The 19825-nt window shown below is 42.1% G+C and overlaps 1 protein-coding gene across 3 annotated transcripts in view; it reads right to left on the bottom strand.

Annotated features, from left to right (window-relative positions):
- The window catches only part of STAG1 (STAG1 cohesin complex component), a 168889-nt gene that overhangs the window by 13762 nt on the left and 135302 nt on the right, over nucleotides 1-19825 (bottom strand). For all 3 annotated transcript variants that reach the window (XM_068201087.1, XM_068201089.1, XM_068201088.1), the window contains exons 20-26: nucleotides 18380-18450; nucleotides 13825-13912; nucleotides 12642-12722; nucleotides 5993-6085; nucleotides 3322-3496; nucleotides 2429-2568; nucleotides 681-782 (exon numbers count right to left, since the gene is read on the bottom strand). In XM_068201087.1, the coding sequence (XP_068057188.1) occupies nucleotides 681-782; nucleotides 2429-2568; nucleotides 3322-3496; nucleotides 5993-6085; nucleotides 12642-12722; nucleotides 13825-13912; nucleotides 18380-18450 (750 nt within the window). The remainder of the gene's footprint in view (nucleotides 1-680; nucleotides 783-2428; nucleotides 2569-3321; nucleotides 3497-5992; nucleotides 6086-12641; nucleotides 12723-13824; nucleotides 13913-18379; nucleotides 18451-19825) is intronic.

Raw genomic sequence — 19825 nt, 5'->3', positions numbered from 1 at the left:
CTTTTTCTCACGTTTGCACAGATCTCTCTCAGCTTCCAGACTGCTACAGGAAATCCCTTTACAAGGAACTTAGGGAGGTCCAGCTCATTTGAGAGCATGTAATTAGCAGAAGTAATTTTTCTGAGCAGTGCCTATAGCTGGTACTTCAAGGGCCTAAGTGGTATTTGGTGCACTTTGTGCTGTTGCTTGATAGATTTCATCACCAGGCAGTAATTTATGGTTGATGTAAAGTGAATTTTTCTGGGAAAAAACGTGTCTAACAGAATTGGAAGGCTTAATTAGCTTGAAATTTGAAAAACTCATCAGTATTTAGACAAAGTATAAGGAAGATGCATTATTCAACAAATGCTAAGAATAAAAAGCCATCCTAATTCTTCTTGTTGACTTAGGATCAATAAACAAATGTCATGAATTAGCTTGGACCAAACTGCCTCCAAGGCTCTTCTCTCCCTCCCTTTCATTTTTATCTGCCCAAACTTTGCCAGTGTGGGCCTATGGAGACAGAGATTACTGAGTCAAAGGGGCAGTGACAGCCTGAACCTGGGGAGCAGGGAAATGAAGAAAAAAAATATCCTAGGGAAGTGCAGCATTTCTGCTTCCCTGTAAAGTGCATCAGAGGAAATCCTGGCCAGGGCTTTTTGCAATGAGGCATTTCTAACAAAAAAAATCAATGCTCTTACCTGTTGCAAACTGAGAATGAGTGTCTTTGCACACTGGATTTTATCAATTTGCCTGGTTTTGCTCAGGGTTTCCTTAATGATGTCTCCATAGTCATTGTAGTACTAGGAAAAAAAGTGAAAAAAACCCAAAAACCTTTACATCAAATATCTTATACAATTTCTTACAGTTTTCCCAAGAGGAAGATTACTTGTAATTCTTGATTTGAAAAGGCAGCAGTTGCTCAAATCCAGATTTTTGGTGTGAGGGGGAATGTTTCAGTATCAAAATTTAAACCAAACCCTGTGATAAGGTAGGGACCTTCTGTATTTATTATCTTTTGTAACAAACATCTTGAAAACCAAACAAAAGAGCATTTCCTGCCCCAAACAAAGCACTTGATGAAGGTGACCCAGGGCTGCCAATTCCAAGCAACATGACATTGATCCAACACCCCTGAAGAAGCAGGTGTGAACAGACACCAGCACAGAGGTGTGTGCTCCTTGTACACTGAGGGGAAAGGAATTCACTACAGCCAAAAAGGGGAGTAAGGAGTACATCAGCATGGAGCGCTGTTTCTCTTTATGCTAACAGAATGGCTGCTGAAAGCCGCAGCCTATGGTGCTGCCCATCTGGGTAGAAAAGCTGTATTACCATTTCAAGCTGAGAATAGGTTTTTTTTTCCCCCAACAGTATTCTTTCAGCCTCACTGATGTTTCTGCATTTGCAGTCACTTCTTTTCAATTCTTCTAAAATATTGCTTTTGCCTTCTTTGGTAGTAATTCAAATTAAATTTCTCTCCCTCTCCCCCAGTTTTAAGAGAAGGAGGGGCATGGGAAGATGAGAAAGCCCAACCTAGAGCAGGCAGGGAGGGAACTCACCTGGATGGTGACAGCTTCAGTTTCAAACTCCCACTCTGGCAAAGAATCCCTAAGCAAGACTAACCCTGACTGATGGCTACAGTATGTGCTGGGAATTTTTTGTGCTGTGTGAGTCTGATGAACAGGAGAATTTCAAGTTAAACCCTTTACATTTCACACCATCATTTCAAACAGTGTCTAGAGAAAAGGACCTGCACTATCTTGCAGTTCTTCCCCCTGGATTGTCATCTCTGTGATGACCAAACCCCCTTCAGGGACAGGTGAGACAGGACCTGAGGGGTCAGTGGCAGGACTGCTGACGTGCCTGTTCTGGCAGGTGAACTCCCATGCACAGGGGCAGCAGGAGCTGAGGTCCTTCTGACCTTCACTGGGCCTAAAAGCTCTGTGGAAGCAGCCAAAGTTGAGAAGATACTCAGTCACCACAGACCCACTTACAGCACAACATACAGAGCTTTTTTTTCCTGCTGTCCTGTTTAAGCCAACCTCCACTGAGAAGAATCCTGCCACCTCATGGCAACCACCAAGTCTGGGAGACTGACAGTGGAACATGACATGGAACAGGTAACTTACTGGGGATTCTAGAGATGAATCTGAGGAGCAGGGTAAGAAACTCTCTGTAGAGTGGAGCCTCTCTGGAAATACTCAGCACCTCAGGACCAGCTTTTGGTGCTGCCCTAAATGAAGCACACATGCTACAAAGAGGTCAGAGCTCGCTGCTGCTCAGTGCCATGTGTTATTTAGAAAGGAAAAAGTACCACACAGGATCAAATAAAGCTGAAAAGGCTTTCAGGAGTGTTTGGGCAGTAACCACAGTCCTGGCAGGGATGGCAGGAGAAGCCCTAACACTGCAGACTGGCCTCAGTCAGGACAGGAGGATGCACGGCCTGTACCTTCATATAGTGTTTGAAGATGTCTGCTGCTGCATGCATGTCCACAATGTCATAAATGATCAGCTTGCTAAAGGCAGCCAGAAGGTTTCTTCTCTTATGTAAAGCTTCTATTTTGTTGGCTTCATCTTCTTCATCTCCCTCTGAAAGCATCATCAACAACAGAATGTTGGTAAGTAACTGGTAAGCTCTAAAACAACATTATCAAAGGGGAGCTTTAGAAAAAAATCCATTCTTAAACATGAAGCAAGAAGGATTGTTGGAGAAAATGAAAAGTGGTAAGTCTTGAGTCCTGCCTACTTGAAAACTTCCAGGGAAGTTTAGGAACATGACACACCACTGACAAAGGCTGCTCTCCATAATCCTGAGGAGATCCTGAATATAATCCACGTGGAACTGAGCAATTTATTTCCTATACCCTGTCAAAGGCCAGAGTGAACACCTGCTGAATGCTCTTGCTTAACTTCTCAAACACAGGACCTTCACAGAGGCTCCATTAATGTGACTAAGCTATAAATATTTAACAAAAGAAAAATCAGAAACACCAGTAAACTTCTGCATGCCTTGGATTTTCAGATGTGAAATCAATGGCTCTGAACAACAGGAAGTAAAATCTAGTCATAAAAAGCATTAACACTGAATGGCAATGCCATAAATATTAAGTCCCTATGCAAGGCTTCACTCTGTGAATGAAAAATAAACTACACAGATAAAATCCTAAATATAGTTATTATATAATAAAAGCATATTTCACAATGTATATAAGAAACTTCAGAGTAGTGACCTTCCAAAAATAAAGTAGGAATACTTCTGAAAACATATGAACAAACTGATCAGAAAACTCTATTTTCTCCTTTCTTCTGTGTCTGTTATGAAAAAAAAAGCGCTACACATACCCATGCTCTGATTTTCATCATCTTGGTCAATAAACACATGATCCATGACAAAACTGAGAAGTTCTGACTGGAGGCCTGAGTCTGGATTGAACACCAAAGGCTGGAGCCCTTCTCGACCTCCTGTCATCAGCTGGTGACTAAAAATCATCAGGAGATCACAGAGCAGCATGAAAGCCTGAAAGGCAAAAGAGAATGAATGCAGTGACAAGTCAAGAAAGGAAAACAAAGTACCATTGATCTAATTTCCAGATATCCCCCGCTACTATTAAACAGCTTCTTGAATTGTTCCCAGGTGTAGTTGTTAATGTGCTGTGAAAAGTATTCCATAATGGTTTCCTCTACTTTGGAATGCTGTGCCTTTGGTTCCTAGGTCAGGAACTGTGGTTATTAGCTTCTCCATGTCCCAGATGACCCATTTTAAACTTCCACTTCTTCTCTAGGAAAAGAACTCTAAATCTATCTCTGATCCAAGGCCTGCAGCAAAATCTGTGGTAAAGAGAGCACACCTCTTTTGATAAAGAGTCAAAAAAAATCAAACAAGTAAAAACATGAAAAAAACTTAGGGGAAATTCAAGCTGAGTCACTGTCAGACCCCAAAAATACAGACAAACAGCCATAGCAAGGAAATTCTTGCAGAAGTTTGTCTGCTCAGCTTTCAAATCCAGACAAAAATCAACCTGGGCAGAATTGTCCATGATTTATGCTCATCACTGTTATACCCTCATTATCTGAGACAGGAAAGAAGGCAGCTGTCACTACCTCCCTTTCTTCCAAGGGCTCATTCCTGCATGGCAATAACTCTGTTTTGCCCCCAAACGGCTTTTGTTGGGATCTCACAGCCAGCTGTCTGCATTTGATCACATTCAGCACCTTTCTGAAGGCTTTTTCTTCATAGCTGCTCTATTTTTAACCTCAGGTTTTGAAAACTTAACAGATTTCCAAAATAAAATCTGTAAATGCCGAACTTCCTAGTGGCTCCCTTATTTCTGGGAGTATGTTATAAAATCTGAATGAGCCACACTCAGGCAAGAACAGATGCAAATCATTGTAAACTATGTTCTGTTGAGACATTAGGAACAGATGTTGCTATTTGGGATATTTCTCCCTTTGATCCAAAAGGCTGTGATTCATTCCACTGATGATCTCACCTGCTCTAAACTCCCCTGATCCTCAATAGAACTGAAGCTCTTCCTAATGCAGACCTCTAAAAAAGAGCCGATGACTAATGCACTGCTGGTGTGAGCTCTGTCCAATATAAAGGCAGCAGTGGGCTTAGTCACAGGATATTTATTTCCCTCAAACACTCATGGAAAAGTTGAAATGTTTCAGTCTTGTTTCTCTAAATACTTCATACATTTTTCCTTCCTTTGATATGGACATCAACGTTGTCTGGAAAGAATGTCTGGAGCAAGGATCAAGTATGGTAGGGAGACAATACAATTTGCACATAATTCTCAAATCCAGTAAAACAAAAGCAATAAGTAGCAGTCCTGCTACTCACAGACATATACTTTTTAAGGAAGAAAACAAGAGCAAATCATAGAAGAGTCAGCTGGAATGGGTCCCTGGAGCCTCTAGTCCAGCCTGCTCTACCCAGGACACACTCTGGGCCTGCTTGGGCATGGGTTTGTCTGGTTGAGGCTTGAAAACTTCCCCACAACTGGGAACTGCAAAGGAGCTCCTAAAGAAAGTTTAAATTACCAATGAAAAAAACATTGTGGACACTGGTAAGAAGAGAACAAACTTATGTTAATACACCTCAAGAAGAAACCCACTGCAGGAATGGGAAGGAACATTTGCCATTTGCTGAGGCAGGATGTCAGGTCCAGCTCGAGCTGGAAGGGAGGTATTTGCATGGAGCTAGAAGATGTTTTCACATTACATAATATGCCAAGAGTAGCTACTCTGAATATTAAAAAACAATTACTCAAGTAAAATCTGCTGGAAGCCAATGACACACAAGTCTTTTAGAAATACACAAACTACTGACATCTCTGAGCATTTAATGTTTATATTTAGCAACCTGAAGAACAGAGAGTAAATGCCAAGCAGAGCTATCTTTCAAAGAAATAGAAGTGTCTTTTAAGAAGTATTATCTTTTAAATACCACAGGCAACAAACACAGGCCAGTTATTAGTTATACTCTTTGCAAAATCTGGGGAGGTCTGATAGAAATGCCATTTGTAGACAAATGTCATTGGCATGAATCGGTGTATAGTCACATAACCTCATCTGACAAACCAGCTGCTGTGTCCTGCAGAGACAGACTTAATTGTTTCAACAAACTCTTTGATTCAATGGGAAAAAATCCAAAAAGATTCAGCCCATTTGAGGTCTCAGTCACCCTCCAAAAGTGCCTATTTCCATCTTTTAATCCAGTGCCTGCAGGGAAAGTCTTTAATCTGAGGTGACTGAGTTGGATGCCTGAAGTCACGAGGGCTGGAAATGAGCCTGAGCATTCAGGTAATTCTTCCTTACTGTTAATCAAAAGTTAATTTGTCATGAGCTGTGCTTTGGAAGTTCTGTTAATACAGCTGCTCTTCTGGGCTGTTTGTTCAGATTTATTTAGACAGGAGTATAGATTATTTTACTTTATGTTTGATGTAGTGTTGTCTCGAGTTTTACTACTAATTTAGCACTCACTTTTCTAAGAGACAGACATTTCCTTTACCTGTTCTTTGACTGGAGTGTTGACATTTGATAGACACTGCTGGCAGACAGCCAGGAAGGATTTCACAGTTTTCCTCAATACCAACAAGTCCTCCTGGAATAAATATTAAAAAAGAAAGCACATAAAAATTACTAAGAGGTTTCTCGGAGGAAGCAAAATAAAGACATGGTGGCGATTTCATACATTCAACAAAAAGCTGTGAAAGAAACAAGCTGTTCAAAAGAGAACACACACAGAAACAGTCCCTTGGTTTTACAGTGATGAGGAACCAATCACCTGAAAGAAAGCAAGAACCCCACATTAAATGGAATGAGATGAATTCACAGCAGGATGGCTGGCCCATGCTCTGCAGACCTTCCCCCAGGACAGCCCCCTCAGCTTCCACATGGAAGAGAGAATGTCCTGCAGAACAACCTCCAAGCAAATGTGAAGAACCTACATAATGCACATGCAATGCTTTCCTTGCTGAACTGTTTTACTGATGCTGGCTGTTCAGCCCATGTGTCTCAGCTCTTGTTTTAGCTTTTCTTGTGCTTCCAGCCACGAGCTCTCGTCGTTCTGTTTACTGCAGAGCCTTTTTGTGGTCCATATGTTCTCCCTGTGCTGGTTCACAGCACAACACAGGAATACCAGCATGCCCAAGCACCCAGAGCATTCCCAAAGCTCGGAACCTCGCATCATTTCCAATGGAGTGAGTGGGATTTGCTGATATGGACACTCAAGGTCTGTGCCCTCCCTCACCTTCCTATTCCTGAGCAGTTTTCTCTGATGATGCAGCCATGGTGCTACTGCATTACCCTGCCATTGCAGAATCTGTAAGACAGCTCTGCTCTGTTCTAATCCACAACCTGCCATTAATCACCTCTCTTTTCTTCCTGGATATAAGCCTTCCATTTGGCAGCATTAAGATGCCTCTTTTAAAAAATTTTAAACTGTATTTTGTTCTCCAATTAATCTATATCATTCCCATTTTCAGGGCCTTCCCAGATGACTGATAAAAATTACCCTTTCATAGGAGATAACAGATCTCTTCCAGAATGCATCAGAAACTATTCCATTGAGCAAGGACTGCTCAAATACAATTTTTCTTTAATATATGGATCACTTTTGAACTATTGAATACGAGTTACATTAAATCCAAACATACACCTGAAATGCAATGTAGTATTAATGTTTTAGAGACATTGGTGTTTCAATTGATTTTTTTCTCAGTCAAAAATGCAATCTTGTCAACAAGAAATTGATGTGTTTCTTCCAATCTTAGCTGTTGGCCCTTCAGCCTTGTACCAACTGTGTTTTCTATCTCCCATGCCAAGATTCTACCTAGGACTGATGCCAGGCTTATCAGTTCACTGTTACATAAACACCTGATTTACCCCTTTAGGCACTGGCATTACAGTCACCTTCCTGCTTTCTATTGCAATTACCTTCCATTTAGACGCTCATGAACTCAACAGAGAAAATAAAACCTATGAAAAAAACTACATCCAGGTTAAAAAGGGAATGAGTATATCTCCCATTTTCTTTCTGTCAAAGAGACTAGCAAGCAGGTACATGGTAAATTTATTACCCTCTCTCCTGACAGCACGGCATGATAGAGATTCATATTGCAAAGTTACAGACAGCAGGAGAAAGCCCAGCTGAACAGTGCAGTGGAGCCATCTGGAACTCTTCTGAGTTTGGAGAAATCCCCAGACTGCTGAAGAGTGGGGATTTTTTTCAACGGAGAAAATGGGAAGAAAAAAAAAATTAGATTTCCAAGACTTTGAGCAGTTTGGGGTGCACAGCCCAGGCTCTTGAGGTGTGAGTACCTGATCTGCCTTCAGCAGAAAAGCTGCTATGAAACCATTTTATCACTCTGTTGGCTGTTAGACAAAACCACGAGGTCACAACTCTGCAACTTAACTGCTCCATGGCAGGAACAAGAATGAGCTTCTGAGAGCAAGGACTGGAGTCTGTGCCACCACCTAAACCCAAACCAGGGTGCTGAAATACCCGTGTCTACAATTCTTCGGGTACTTTCTAGCTTTAAATTAAACTTTTTTCCATTGAAGTAATTTTAAAATGCTTTGCTTTTGCTATATTCATCACCCAAACCCCATCCTCTTCTCCCTATGTGCTCACTGCTTTAAAGGACTTATTATTTGCAGTATTAACTTCAACTTCACAGGGTTGAAGAACCCTCAGCTTCCACCCCAACTGTGGAAAATGGTTCAACCTTTTGTACCTTGTGACTTTTTTCTTCCCTTTAGCTTTTTCTGCCTTCTGTCATCATGCCCATATGAAAAGTTACCAAGTGACCACATTGTTCTTTAAATCCCTTTTAAAATACCCTCTCCTAAGTCCTCTGCCTACTAATCACACTCTAATAGCCATGCAGCTGGCAACTCTGGCTGCTGCTTACAACTGGCTGACCTCTGTCTTGCCTCTCAATGTTTGCTCTAGTCAAGCTTTATTTTTACTGTTCTCAGTTTCAGGACTCTGTTGTTCTGCAAGTATTTCCTTCTCAGTACATACAGAGCACAGTACAATGTCCTGGGTACCTGGGACACGGCTGAAGAAATCCAGGGGGAAACAAGTGTCTGCTCTAATCCCCAAGTCTCCTGCCTCAGGACCGTACTTGCCCCCCAGACTGACAGATGAGAGAATTCCAGGGGAGAAATTACCAGTTTCCTTTGGAACCACCCTCAAACCCCTTTCCACCTGAGGAGTTTTCCTCCAGGCTACAAGAGGCTGCTCCCACAGGCTATGGAGGATGAGCTTTCTCCCCCCAGTACAGTGCTGGTTAGCCCAAAGATCACCAGTTTGTACAAACAGCCCCACAGCCTCAGCCTCCACTGAATAGGGACAGAGGGAGACTAAAGGTTAAAACATCAGACTGTGGATATTCCAAGGCTTACACATTTCATTCTTACCCGCTGCAGCCTTCCTTTCAGTAATCAATCTTTCCTTTCAGATTTTGGACACCAAGATGACTCCACAGGACACCCTTCTCTCCACAGACTAGCTTGAAGAAGTGTTTCAAAATAACTCTCTGCTGTATTTAACTGCTGAAATCTTTGTTGTTGGGCAGAGAATCTGGACTTTCTTAATAATTCAAATAATCATTAATTATTATCCTTCTGCTAAAATATCTTTGATACATTTTTATGCTGATAAAGACCTATCAAAGACACTCCCTTTGGCTCTATTTACAAATTATATTGAACAGTGAGGGGCACCTCACCCCCTGGTAACAGCCTGGAGAAACAAAAGCTCTTTGTGTGTATCTTGGGGAAGGGACTTCAGTCATCTGTGACCAGCTGAAGGGCAGGTTTGGAATTTGTAGGTGTTTATTAACATTACAGAAGTGTCCAATATTCTGGTCCTGTATTCTGTAGAGCTGATAGTTATCCTGGAGCTGTGTGGCACTAGCTGTAGGTCAATTATGTGCTGTTAATAAATCAATGAGCTGACTTGATCCTAATTAGATTTACATCACAAGAGTTGAGCTTTTCCCTGCCACACACATGGAGGCTCCAGTCCAAAACAGCTGGATCAGGTATGGAGCCATGATCCAGAACCTGCCCAACAGCTGTAATATGATATATCCCTCATCCAGCAATTAACGTGCCCTGGCTTGGCCACAATGCCCAGGACAGTTCCCAAACAAGGACAGTTCTCTTAGGACAGAGCTGTATTTTGGAAGCCATTTGAACACCACACAAAAAGTAATTCATTTCAAAACAACTCTGTTCCCAGTGTATGCCTATGGTTGTCAAGTATGACTCCACCACAGAATCAATACAAGATATAAAAATTACCAAGCAATTCTGAACTGTAGCCAAAGAATTCACTTTGAAGGAAACCTTACCAGAATTCCCCATCACACCTGCAAACTCCCTGCACCTGATGATCAGGTGCAGCTGATGGATGCAAAGCACACATGAACAACAAATGTAAAACTTGCCAAGATACTACTTTCCATCTTTTATTCCTGTACTTACAGCTCCAAAATGTTCATATACTTTATCCTGTGCATTGACTATTTAAATGCGACCTCACGAGGTGAAAACAGAGCAGCTACTACTGCCAGCATGAGGTCACATAAATGACCCAGCTGGCAGCAGTTGAACATTTCTTGCAAATCAATCCCTCCATCTCTGATCTCTCAGCATAGTTGTTCAAGGGAAAGCTAAAAAATCATCTTTGAAACATGAGTCTGGGAACAAAAATTCATAAATCTATGGGATACAGAAAACCAAAGACTTAAGCTTAGTTTTATGACATATTATAAATTCCTCTTCTCTCCATCTTCATCTTTTATCTATCTTCCTTCCCCACTAATTCTCTTCCTAATTCTCTTACTACCTCTCCCTTCCCTGCTCTCACCCCTGCTCTAGAGGTACCAACGACCTTTTTCTTCCCTGTCAGAGTTTACCTGATCTGTATCTAAATAGAAACCAAGCAATTGCTTCCAGCTGGTCTTTGGCTTTGTAATCTTCTGCTTTTATCTCAAATCTGAAAGGCTTGTGAGCCCAAAACCCTCTCTACGTTTTGCAGCTATATCTATTGGTCTACTAACGTGAGGCTACACACCATCACCCCTCTCTGCCCTGAGATCATTATAGAAACAGCAAAGTAGCCCTAGAAACCTGCATGGACCTACATAGTAAACTGCTGTGACAGAAGTGTTCCCATAAAAGCCTGAATACTTCCAAAATACCCATGAAATAACTGGTTTTCATTCTGAGATGCTTCTGTCTACCTAAACCTTACAAGTTTAGGTAGACAAAGGTGCCCTTTAATGTCTACCAACTTCCAAGCCTAAATAATGACTTATAAACCAGCCATGGACAAAATGATTTCTCAATGGATGAAATGCCAGATACAGTGCAGATCAGATCTATTTCCACAGTGAACAAACTAGAGTGGAAAGTTTGATAGCAAAACGCTCGAGCCACAGCAGGTCTGTGGCTGTCTCTTTGCCCGCGGCTGAGGCTGCTGCCACTCTGAAGAGCTGCAGGGCACTAATGCAGGGCTTCCCTGGAACTAAGCATGCACAAAACTCATTTTGTAGAGGCTGGGGTGGAACCACAAACAAGAAATTGCTAAGAGTTCTCTAGGTGACAGTAATTACGATTTTCATGGGGCAAAGCCAAACTGACTTTTGTTTGGCATGGCCATTCTGTAGTGACCCTTTGGAGGTCTTTTCCCTTCCACTCCTATGAACTATGTTATGTTGTAACCATGTTATAAATCACAACATGATTAGAAGAGATCAAAGCTCTTCTGCAATTACATCATAAAACAACATCTTATGTTGAAAAAGTAGGCAAAGCCATACAGTTGCACTAAGCTTGTCTGTAAGAAAATCCCAGCCACTGAAAAAAAGGTCTTTTTCAGTTGAATTGGGCCATCATGGTCATGATGTAACAGCAGCCACATGAATGCCTGGGCATCAGAATGCAAAGTTTATACCCCGCTCCATGCAGAGAGAGGCTACATGTTAATCCCCAGCTGGAGGTTACACTTAAGTACGTTTCTCTTGCTGTAAGTGAGACACAAGAAAACATGAAGCTTTTTTCCAGCAATGCTGACAGCTATCCCTGCACCATCTGTGCTACACTGAAGCAATTCAATGTAGTTTGTTCAAAAAAAAAGGAGAAATGCAGTGACAGGAGGACAGGGCTGCTGGAGTCCTCAGGAGTGGGTGAGAACCCCAGCACCACCCAGCACCCCAGAGCAGGTGGGGAAGACTGAAAAAAGGCGTTGCAGACAGTGCCCAGGTGCTCTGAGCACTCAGTTCCACAGGGAACCAGCAGCCCATGCATGCTAATGAGAAAGAGGGTGAGAGGGAAATTGGAACAAAAGCCAGAATAAATAATAAAAATTATTCCTTTCTTTCTAGTAGCTATTTTAAAATGTTAATGTCAGTATTCAAAACAAGTCAGAGATGTATTTTTATCACTTTTCTATGCATAAAATGCTTATTTGAGTAGCACTTCAGTATAACACCTTTACCTTTTCAATGCTGATGGAGAAGTACAATTATTACTTCAGTTTTCATATCATTTTAATTTGATGCATCACTTTTGGAAAAGCTCTGAAAAAACAGGATGCTGGCCTCTGACTGAGAAAAGAGCTAAGGAAAGGTCCTGGAAAAGTCATGTCACCTTGTCCTGACTGCATAATACTCTGTGTGCATTTGCTTTTTATTAGCAATCACTACTGCCAGTGTCCTGCCATTTCTATTGCCACATAAAGGGTGTAATTAGAGAATAAGCAAGGTAACTACACATCAAGATTAAGCTATCTGTATCTGTGGTCTGCAGATCAACTGTATTGCTCACAACTGTTCATGTCAACATTCCGTATCAACCATGCAAACTGCAGTACTCACAATAAAGTGTATTAATTATCCTCAGCAATAAAAATATAATAATCAGCTGCTATAAAATCCTGATAAAAATTATCTGCATTGCTTAGACATATGCATGATGTTAAACAGATCCTGAAACATGGAACAAATCTGAACATCAACATTTTATATGTTATAAATGACAACAAACAATGGCAAGAATGGAAGTTACAAAGAAATTGGGTGTAACACCTTTGTAGGTAAGTTGTGTTCTGTCAGCAAAATCTGTTTGATCAAATGGCCACTTACTTTGGAAGGGGAGCCCTCAGTGATTTTCACCAGCTGCCAGAGAATAGAGTAGTGGGAACACTGCAGTGCCTGGACAACAATCTGTAACACAAGAACACACAGAATCTCAGCACACTGCTCGCAGCAGGCACAGCAGGAAGCATATGGAAAATCTATCATGCATTTTGTGGTGAAAACACAGGAGCAGCTCTTAGCACTTTTTATTTTCAAGGGTATCAAATTTTTCCTTGGTGCAATAAGAAATCAGCCTACTAGAGATGAAAAAATACTGCATAAGTCTGGGTAACACCAGAAAACAGCACTGGGGTACAGCAGGAGGGGATGTCACAGCATGGCAGAAGTACAAGCCAACACCTACATCTCTCAGGTCAAAAGCATCTGTTGAAATATCTCTAAACCTGGCTTCACTATTAAGCAGCCTTGAAATCTGTTCCACTGTAACATTAACATGTAGGCCAAATTGCTAAAAAAAGGGAGAAAATACAACTTGTCCCATGGAAAAGACCAGGGTCATACTCCTGGTGCCCAGAAAAGCATCCATGGTGTCTCCTGGAGAGTTCAAATCCAGATGAGATGCTACAACGGCCAAACTCCTCTGGGTGGCCTGCAGGAAGAAGTACTGAGCAGAGCTCAGATTTCAGGACCTTTTCCATAAAATCTTATGGAGCCATTTGGAGAGCCACACACTGTCAGACCCAGAAACTGAGGCTGGCTGGCGGCCTGTGCTCATCCATGAGAAACAAAACCTGAACTCTGAAGGAACAAAGTCCAAGATGTGTTCACTAAAAGAACGCCACTAGGATGTTCTAGTTTCTTGGTTTTCGTAAACTTTTATCTTACCTTCCATGCACAATAATAATTTGTGATAATTCTAAATGCAGCCAAGGCTTACAATGTTGGGTTTCAGTGTAAACATCAGGATTGATGCACTGCTTTTCAGAGTCAGGAACACCAGCTATTCCCGACTTTACAGAGGAGAAAGATGAGGGAAGGAGCTCACAGAAAATCACAGAATCCAAGGTTTTCCACCTCTCAGACAGCCCTTAATTCCACTATAAATTTCATTCCAAACTCAGTTCTTCCCACATCACTGAAGTACATGGAACTTTTGGATTTCTGTACAAGCAGACTCCTTAGAACTTCAGACACCCCAGTGATGCAGTGCAGGTGTTGTTAAGGGTACCTGTTCCGGCATAGCTCCGTGTTCAATTCCAGTCCTCAGCAATCTGTAGCAGTTACTGAACAGATCCCATTTGGTCAGATCATGAGCACTGGAACGAGAGGAAATAAAGAGGGATTAATTGTGTTCCTCAGAACCCCCAGCCCAGAGAGCTTTGGTGGTTTCCACAGCTGACCAAGCAGCTGCACAGCAGCTCACTCCATGCTAAAAGCACAAGTCAGGCTTTCTGATAATCCAGGAAAAATGTTTTACTACATGGGACTTTCGTAGGGAGAAGGTAAACTCTCTCCATACCATACACCTATAAAAGCTACTTAGGCATAGCTGCTGCTTCTCTCTCTAAGTTATCTTTCCTGTTATGGAAACATTGACAGAACTCCAGAAAACCCTCCCCTGGCATTGCAGCAGAAACTACAGCCAAAGCTCTATCAATATCTACTGAATAAAAATGGCTTTAAGCAAAATGAAGTTGTATATTTTTTTACTGTCTCATTTGGAAAAAAAGAATACACATTATCACTAGATAGTAAATACCCTGAATATCTGAGGTGAGACCATATGATAATACATGGACACAAGACAGACATGGTGGCTGCCATCCCTCTCACTGTTCCACATTTCAGTTGCACCAACCTGATTTCATCAGTGAGTGGAAAAATAATGACATTAGGGACAAATACTCTGAAAGGCTGTAGCCTTACAGACCTTAACAGCTCATGAAACGGCTTTCTAATAGAGAAGTGAGAAATACAGAAGAAACTGAAAAACATCAGGTTGCCTGAAAGACAAAAATACTCTCTCAGCAAATAAATTTAAGTTTAAAACATTCTTCTGCAGTGGAAATAAACTGAGATAATTTGGAACAGTTTGTCATATGTCTCTAAAAGAGCAAGCCAGTTCCGAATAATCAGAAACTTGCTGATTGAAATACCCACCTGGAAGAAGGGATACTGAGACTGAACTGGGAGTCTCAACTGGATGCAGCAGCCTCTAGCATCTGATTCATCCCAGCACCTGGGTCACCCAGCCAAGCTCACTCCTCCCACTGCTGTGCCTGCCCTGGGTCAAACCGTTAACTGCCCTGCTCAGCCACAAGGAATAACTCTCCAGTTCCAAAAGGGACAGAGGCTGAACTCAGGACTGGCAATGCCCAGGTCCTTTTGGAAGCCCTGCCATGAAACACCTCCCATACTGGAGGAGCATGCTAGCCCTGGAAAATGTCACTGGTAAGAGCTTCACAGAAAACAACCATCAGAGTGCATTGTGCACTTCAGGGCTGGGCCAGTAAAGCCAAGGTGCACCTTAACTTCCAGTTCAAATCTACTAATAGAAGAATAGGGAAACTTAAAAAAATACTGGAACTGAAAATGTAAAAAGTGTAAAAATATTCTGCAGAGTTAGATGGTCTTTGAGGTACTAAAATAAAATGTTTCATAGATAAATTACAGGCTGCCAGAGAGCTGCCTCTGACTGGAGATATTAGCACAGACATGCTGCTTCCATAAATCACAGGGTTGCCAGCAAGGCAGAGTGGTACTTCCTTAATTACAGCACTGTAATTAAAGCAGTAAAGTCTCCTTGGTGTGCAGAGGCAGATACCTGCACAGATTATCCTACAGAGACTATGAAAGGAAAAACTGTCTCATTCCTGCCTTTTCAGATCAGAAATTCCCCATCAGGCAGCCAGCACAGGGGCCGTGTCCTCACAGCTGGGGACACTCAGCTCCCTGCCCTCTGCCTTATAGCTGAGCTCAGGAAGGGCTCTTCAGCTTCCAGAGCTGAAAAATTCCAGCTATGTACAACTTACACACAGCTTTTCAACTGAAGCTTTCTTAAAGCAGAGCCTCCACATTACAGTTAGGCATATACTGGTACCTCTTTATCTCTTTGGAGCTACTTAACCATCAAAACCATAGTTATAAAGGCATCTTGGACACCTCACCTCGGGCTTTGAGCAGCTGTGCTACTGATACAGTCTAATTTCTCTAATGAGGTTTCATTTATCATCACTTCTACTTCTGGATATAACAATCTTCTGAGTAACTCAGTCTGAGGGGTGCACTGGTCAACTACTGGAAAAAATGTTAAGCAAAGCGTTTCTCTAAGAGGAAGAGATGATGTGATGATGTGACCATCAATTCACCTGTCTAGGAAGTGTCCTGACTGATCACACTGACCCTGATACACATTGTTTTATCTGAGAATTATGATAGTGCCTGTGGGTTTGTGGAGTCAGTGTGGAGGTGGAAGGAAGCAAATGCTGTATCATATATGAGGACTACTGGACAGTAATAGCAATGCTCCTGGTTTCTAAATGTGAAACAGTGTCCTCCATGCAAGGCAGAACCAACAGGCACATCCAGGGGAGCAGAGGTGACGCTTGGGATGTGTCTTCCATTGGATTTACTGAAGTAAGTAAATAAAAGATGCTGAGATTTTGCAGCATACAAACTGCTACAGCACTGATGTGTCATGTGTGAAAGTTCAACTGAATTACAATGGAATCAATATAGAAAAAATTGCCTCCGTGTACTCAAATGGTATGAGTTATCTGTGACAAAAAAATACCCCAGGTGTATACTCCCGGAGGTCTACTCAAGAAGATCTCAACAGAATTTATTATTGTATTCTGAACATGTGGAAGAAAACTTTGTAATGATGAATTTAATTTGTATTGATACATGATATCCTTGATTTGATGAATCAAAAAGTGTGCTGTGAGCCCTCTGCTGTCATGGCCCTCTCAGAAAGAGGATTAGCTCAGGCTTGGGAAATCCAAGTGTAGAAGCCTTTTGGTCTGGAAGGCTTTTCTCATGATGCCTTGCCATATATTTGCCACTTTGCTTCTTCTTGAAGTATGAAACAGCAGCCATTACCAAGGGGAAAAAAACATGGAGAATGTACATTGCAGTTTCTCTCACTGGAAGAAGACAGGGACTTTTTTCTTCCCAAAGGCCCCAGCAACCATTCCATCAGTGCCTGTTCAGGAGATCTCGTGATTTAGTTCCTTTTGGCTCCCAGGTGCCAACAGCCAATGACAGAGTCAGACCACAGCCACTGTGCTTTGAAACAGAACACTCCATGTGCTTTTGGAATTGCAGATCCTCTCTCATAGCTCAAGGTTCAGCAGAACTTCTGGCTCATATGGTGTCATTGATTCCAATCACAGAGAGATCACATCACACCTAATGAAGATCTCATAACTTGCTTATATGCCAGCAGATATTAGGAATTCCTACTGAACTACAGTCATAAGTAACCAATCAGCTGAGGAATGATACATTAGCTGTTTTGCAGCTCTTCAGCTCTGATCCTTTGCTCTTTCCTGTCTTTTTGAAGGTGAAAGTATCTGATTGAAGGTGAAAGACTGATTTGTGTGTTATTCGACAAGGCTTCTGTATGGTCTGAATTAACTCTAGAGACTTGGAACCCTGAAGGAAAAAATATAAATGGGAGCCGCTCAGGAAAGCCCTAAGATTTTGCTTCTCTCCTGGATGTGAAGTAGAGTTTTCCCCCAAGTCCCCTCAGGAAAGGCAGACATGGCTCCAGTGGGTTACCAGGGAGACTGCAAACCTCATTTGCACATGTGTCAGCCTGCTGCACTATGGAAATTAGTAAGGATTCAATAATGTTTGTGGGATTCTCCTTGAATGGCAACAAAGGGTAGAGATTGCAGAAGCATTTCAGACAGATGCAGGATTCAGGATAAGTGAAGTCTAAACACAGAGAGAGAACTGAAATCACAAAGTTGTAAAAACACCAAGATGTATGAAAGAGCTGGCAGAAGGAAGGTCCTCTCCCACATTGTGATAGGGTAGAAATGATTGGTGGCTCTCTGCCACCTGCACATGAAGCTTTCTCTCATGCTGACAGGAGCAAATGCCTCCTGCAGTTAGAGGGAAGATCAGGCCTTTGTGCTGTGCTCCAGAATTCACAGTTCCAGTGAAGTTCTCCAGGTTGCTCTGCACATGCCGAGGATGCCCACAGGTCTGAGAGCAGCAGGAACCTGAAAAGCTGATTTATGCCTGGTGAGGAAGATTCTGTGCAATCCACACAGGGAAATTTGGCCAACAATTCAACTGCAGGAAGAAAATGCACCTTCCTGGCTCTCACCATAAACTATTAATTATTATTATTGCTACTACTAATTAATTCTATAATTTTGAGGAGAAGTAGCTCAAAGGCATTGAGAAACAGCTTCCTGTAGGCTCCCTAAGCTGATGCCCACAGCACAGGTTTGTGGCAGAGAAGTGTCCCTTGTGCCCTGACTGTGCCATGCAGGGGAGCAAGACCTGTAGCAATTTACAAATGGGTGTAAGAGCACTGGGTGCAAGGGAGGGGGTGCCACTTGCAAATCCCATCTGCAAAGGTCATGGCACAAACTGAGCAGGGACCCAGATCAACCCAAACACTTCTACTGACAAACGCCAGCAGTCACTCCTCTGTCTCCACTTCACATTTCAGGCCATGTGTTTTCTCATTTCCCCATACCTGACACTGCTGATACTCGCCGAAAGGATAAAATTACCATCACAAATTTGTGAGGGAAACCACCTACTTGTGAAAAGATGTCAACCTCTTCAGTGTGGAGAGCACATTGTATATGTCATCATCATCAGCTTCTTCTCCCTGCAAAGGAAAGGCAATTCATGAGGAGAGCCCAGCGATTCAGCCCCGTACATTGCTGCACAGGCAGGGGCAGCTTCTTAGGGGTTTATACTGATATCAAAACTGTCTCCAAAACTTCCAGTGACTTTTATGTACCTTCCACAATACTGAAGTAACCACTGCACAGCATAAAAAACAAGCAGGATTATGTGACAATATTCAGCATTATCACTGTGTTAATATCCAAACCCATATCCTCTAGCAGTAGAAATCATTCCCAAGACCTAAATCTGAGTTATTGTATTTTACAAAAAGGACTGAACCACCAGCTTTAATCACTAGCTGATGAACATGCTACAACACAATTTTAGAATTTTCTGCAAACTAAACAGCAAATTCTTAGTGAATCAAGTGAAAACAAGCTATTTCTGACCCTAATTTTTCCAGTAATTTTCTAAAATAAGAAATTGTGCCATTGCCCTCATGAAAATGCACCTTCCCCAATTGCAACAATTCTTCTTTTCCATTTCATTTTGATAACTTCTTTTCCACCTAAAAGCCTAACATTAAAACATCTTCCTGCCTTCAGATGCAATTGTCAATCAATGTTTCTCTCATTATCAGCCCAATGAGAAGCCATAAAACAGTGGGATACTTGCTTAGGTACCAATATGCCATTTTTAAAATTTAAAATGTCTTTAAAATGATAGAATAGCCTTATTAAAATTAATTATTCAAACAAATATCACCTTAAAAAGAGTATCACAAAGGCCATAATTTTAAATCCTTGTTACTGCTGTTCTCATTCTTGTCTTCTCCTACTTTTGTCTTGGTTCTGTCCCATGTCTGACCTATGCACTCGCTTTTCCTTAGAGATCTAAGCCCCTGAATTCATTTCTCAGATGCCTTTCAGACACAGAGTTTCTCTGCAAGCCTCAGCCCCGCTCTCCTGGGAGAGAACACGCACCAGGACCACGAGGCCTCGCTGCCTCTCTGTGCTCCCTGTGCTGTAAAGGACAGGGACTCTGGTGTCCCTGGCCCACAGCTCCTCAGCAGCCCAGCTCTGCCCAGCAGCCCCAGGGCATCCTTTAGGGCTTTCTGCACTGCAGCACAAAGGAAAGCCACTGGCAAAGAGAGGTGAAAGGAAAAGGGGTGGGAATAAGCAGGTACTGGCTTCCTGATTCAGCAGCAGTCATAGAGCAATTCTAAAGAAAAAACAAAATTGAGGAAAATTGGAGGAAAAATCTTCTTCTCTCCTAGCCCACTACTCCTGAAAAGACTCTGGGGAAGGCATTTATAAATCCCAGCACCTCAGTGCTCTCCTGTGACTCCCCTTGGGTAAAGAGTGAGGCCAGAGGGACCCGTGGAGCCTGGAAGGCTCTCTAAGGCCACTATT

Source organism: Anomalospiza imberbis, chromosome 10 (genome assembly GCF_031753505.1).
Source record: "Anomalospiza imberbis isolate Cuckoo-Finch-1a 21T00152 chromosome 10, ASM3175350v1, whole genome shotgun sequence".
NCBI classification, from domain to species: Eukaryota; Metazoa; Chordata; class Aves; order Passeriformes; family Viduidae; genus Anomalospiza; species Anomalospiza imberbis.
Note: the sequence above shows the minus strand (reverse complement) of the source record. Positions and strands in the feature narration are given on the sequence as shown.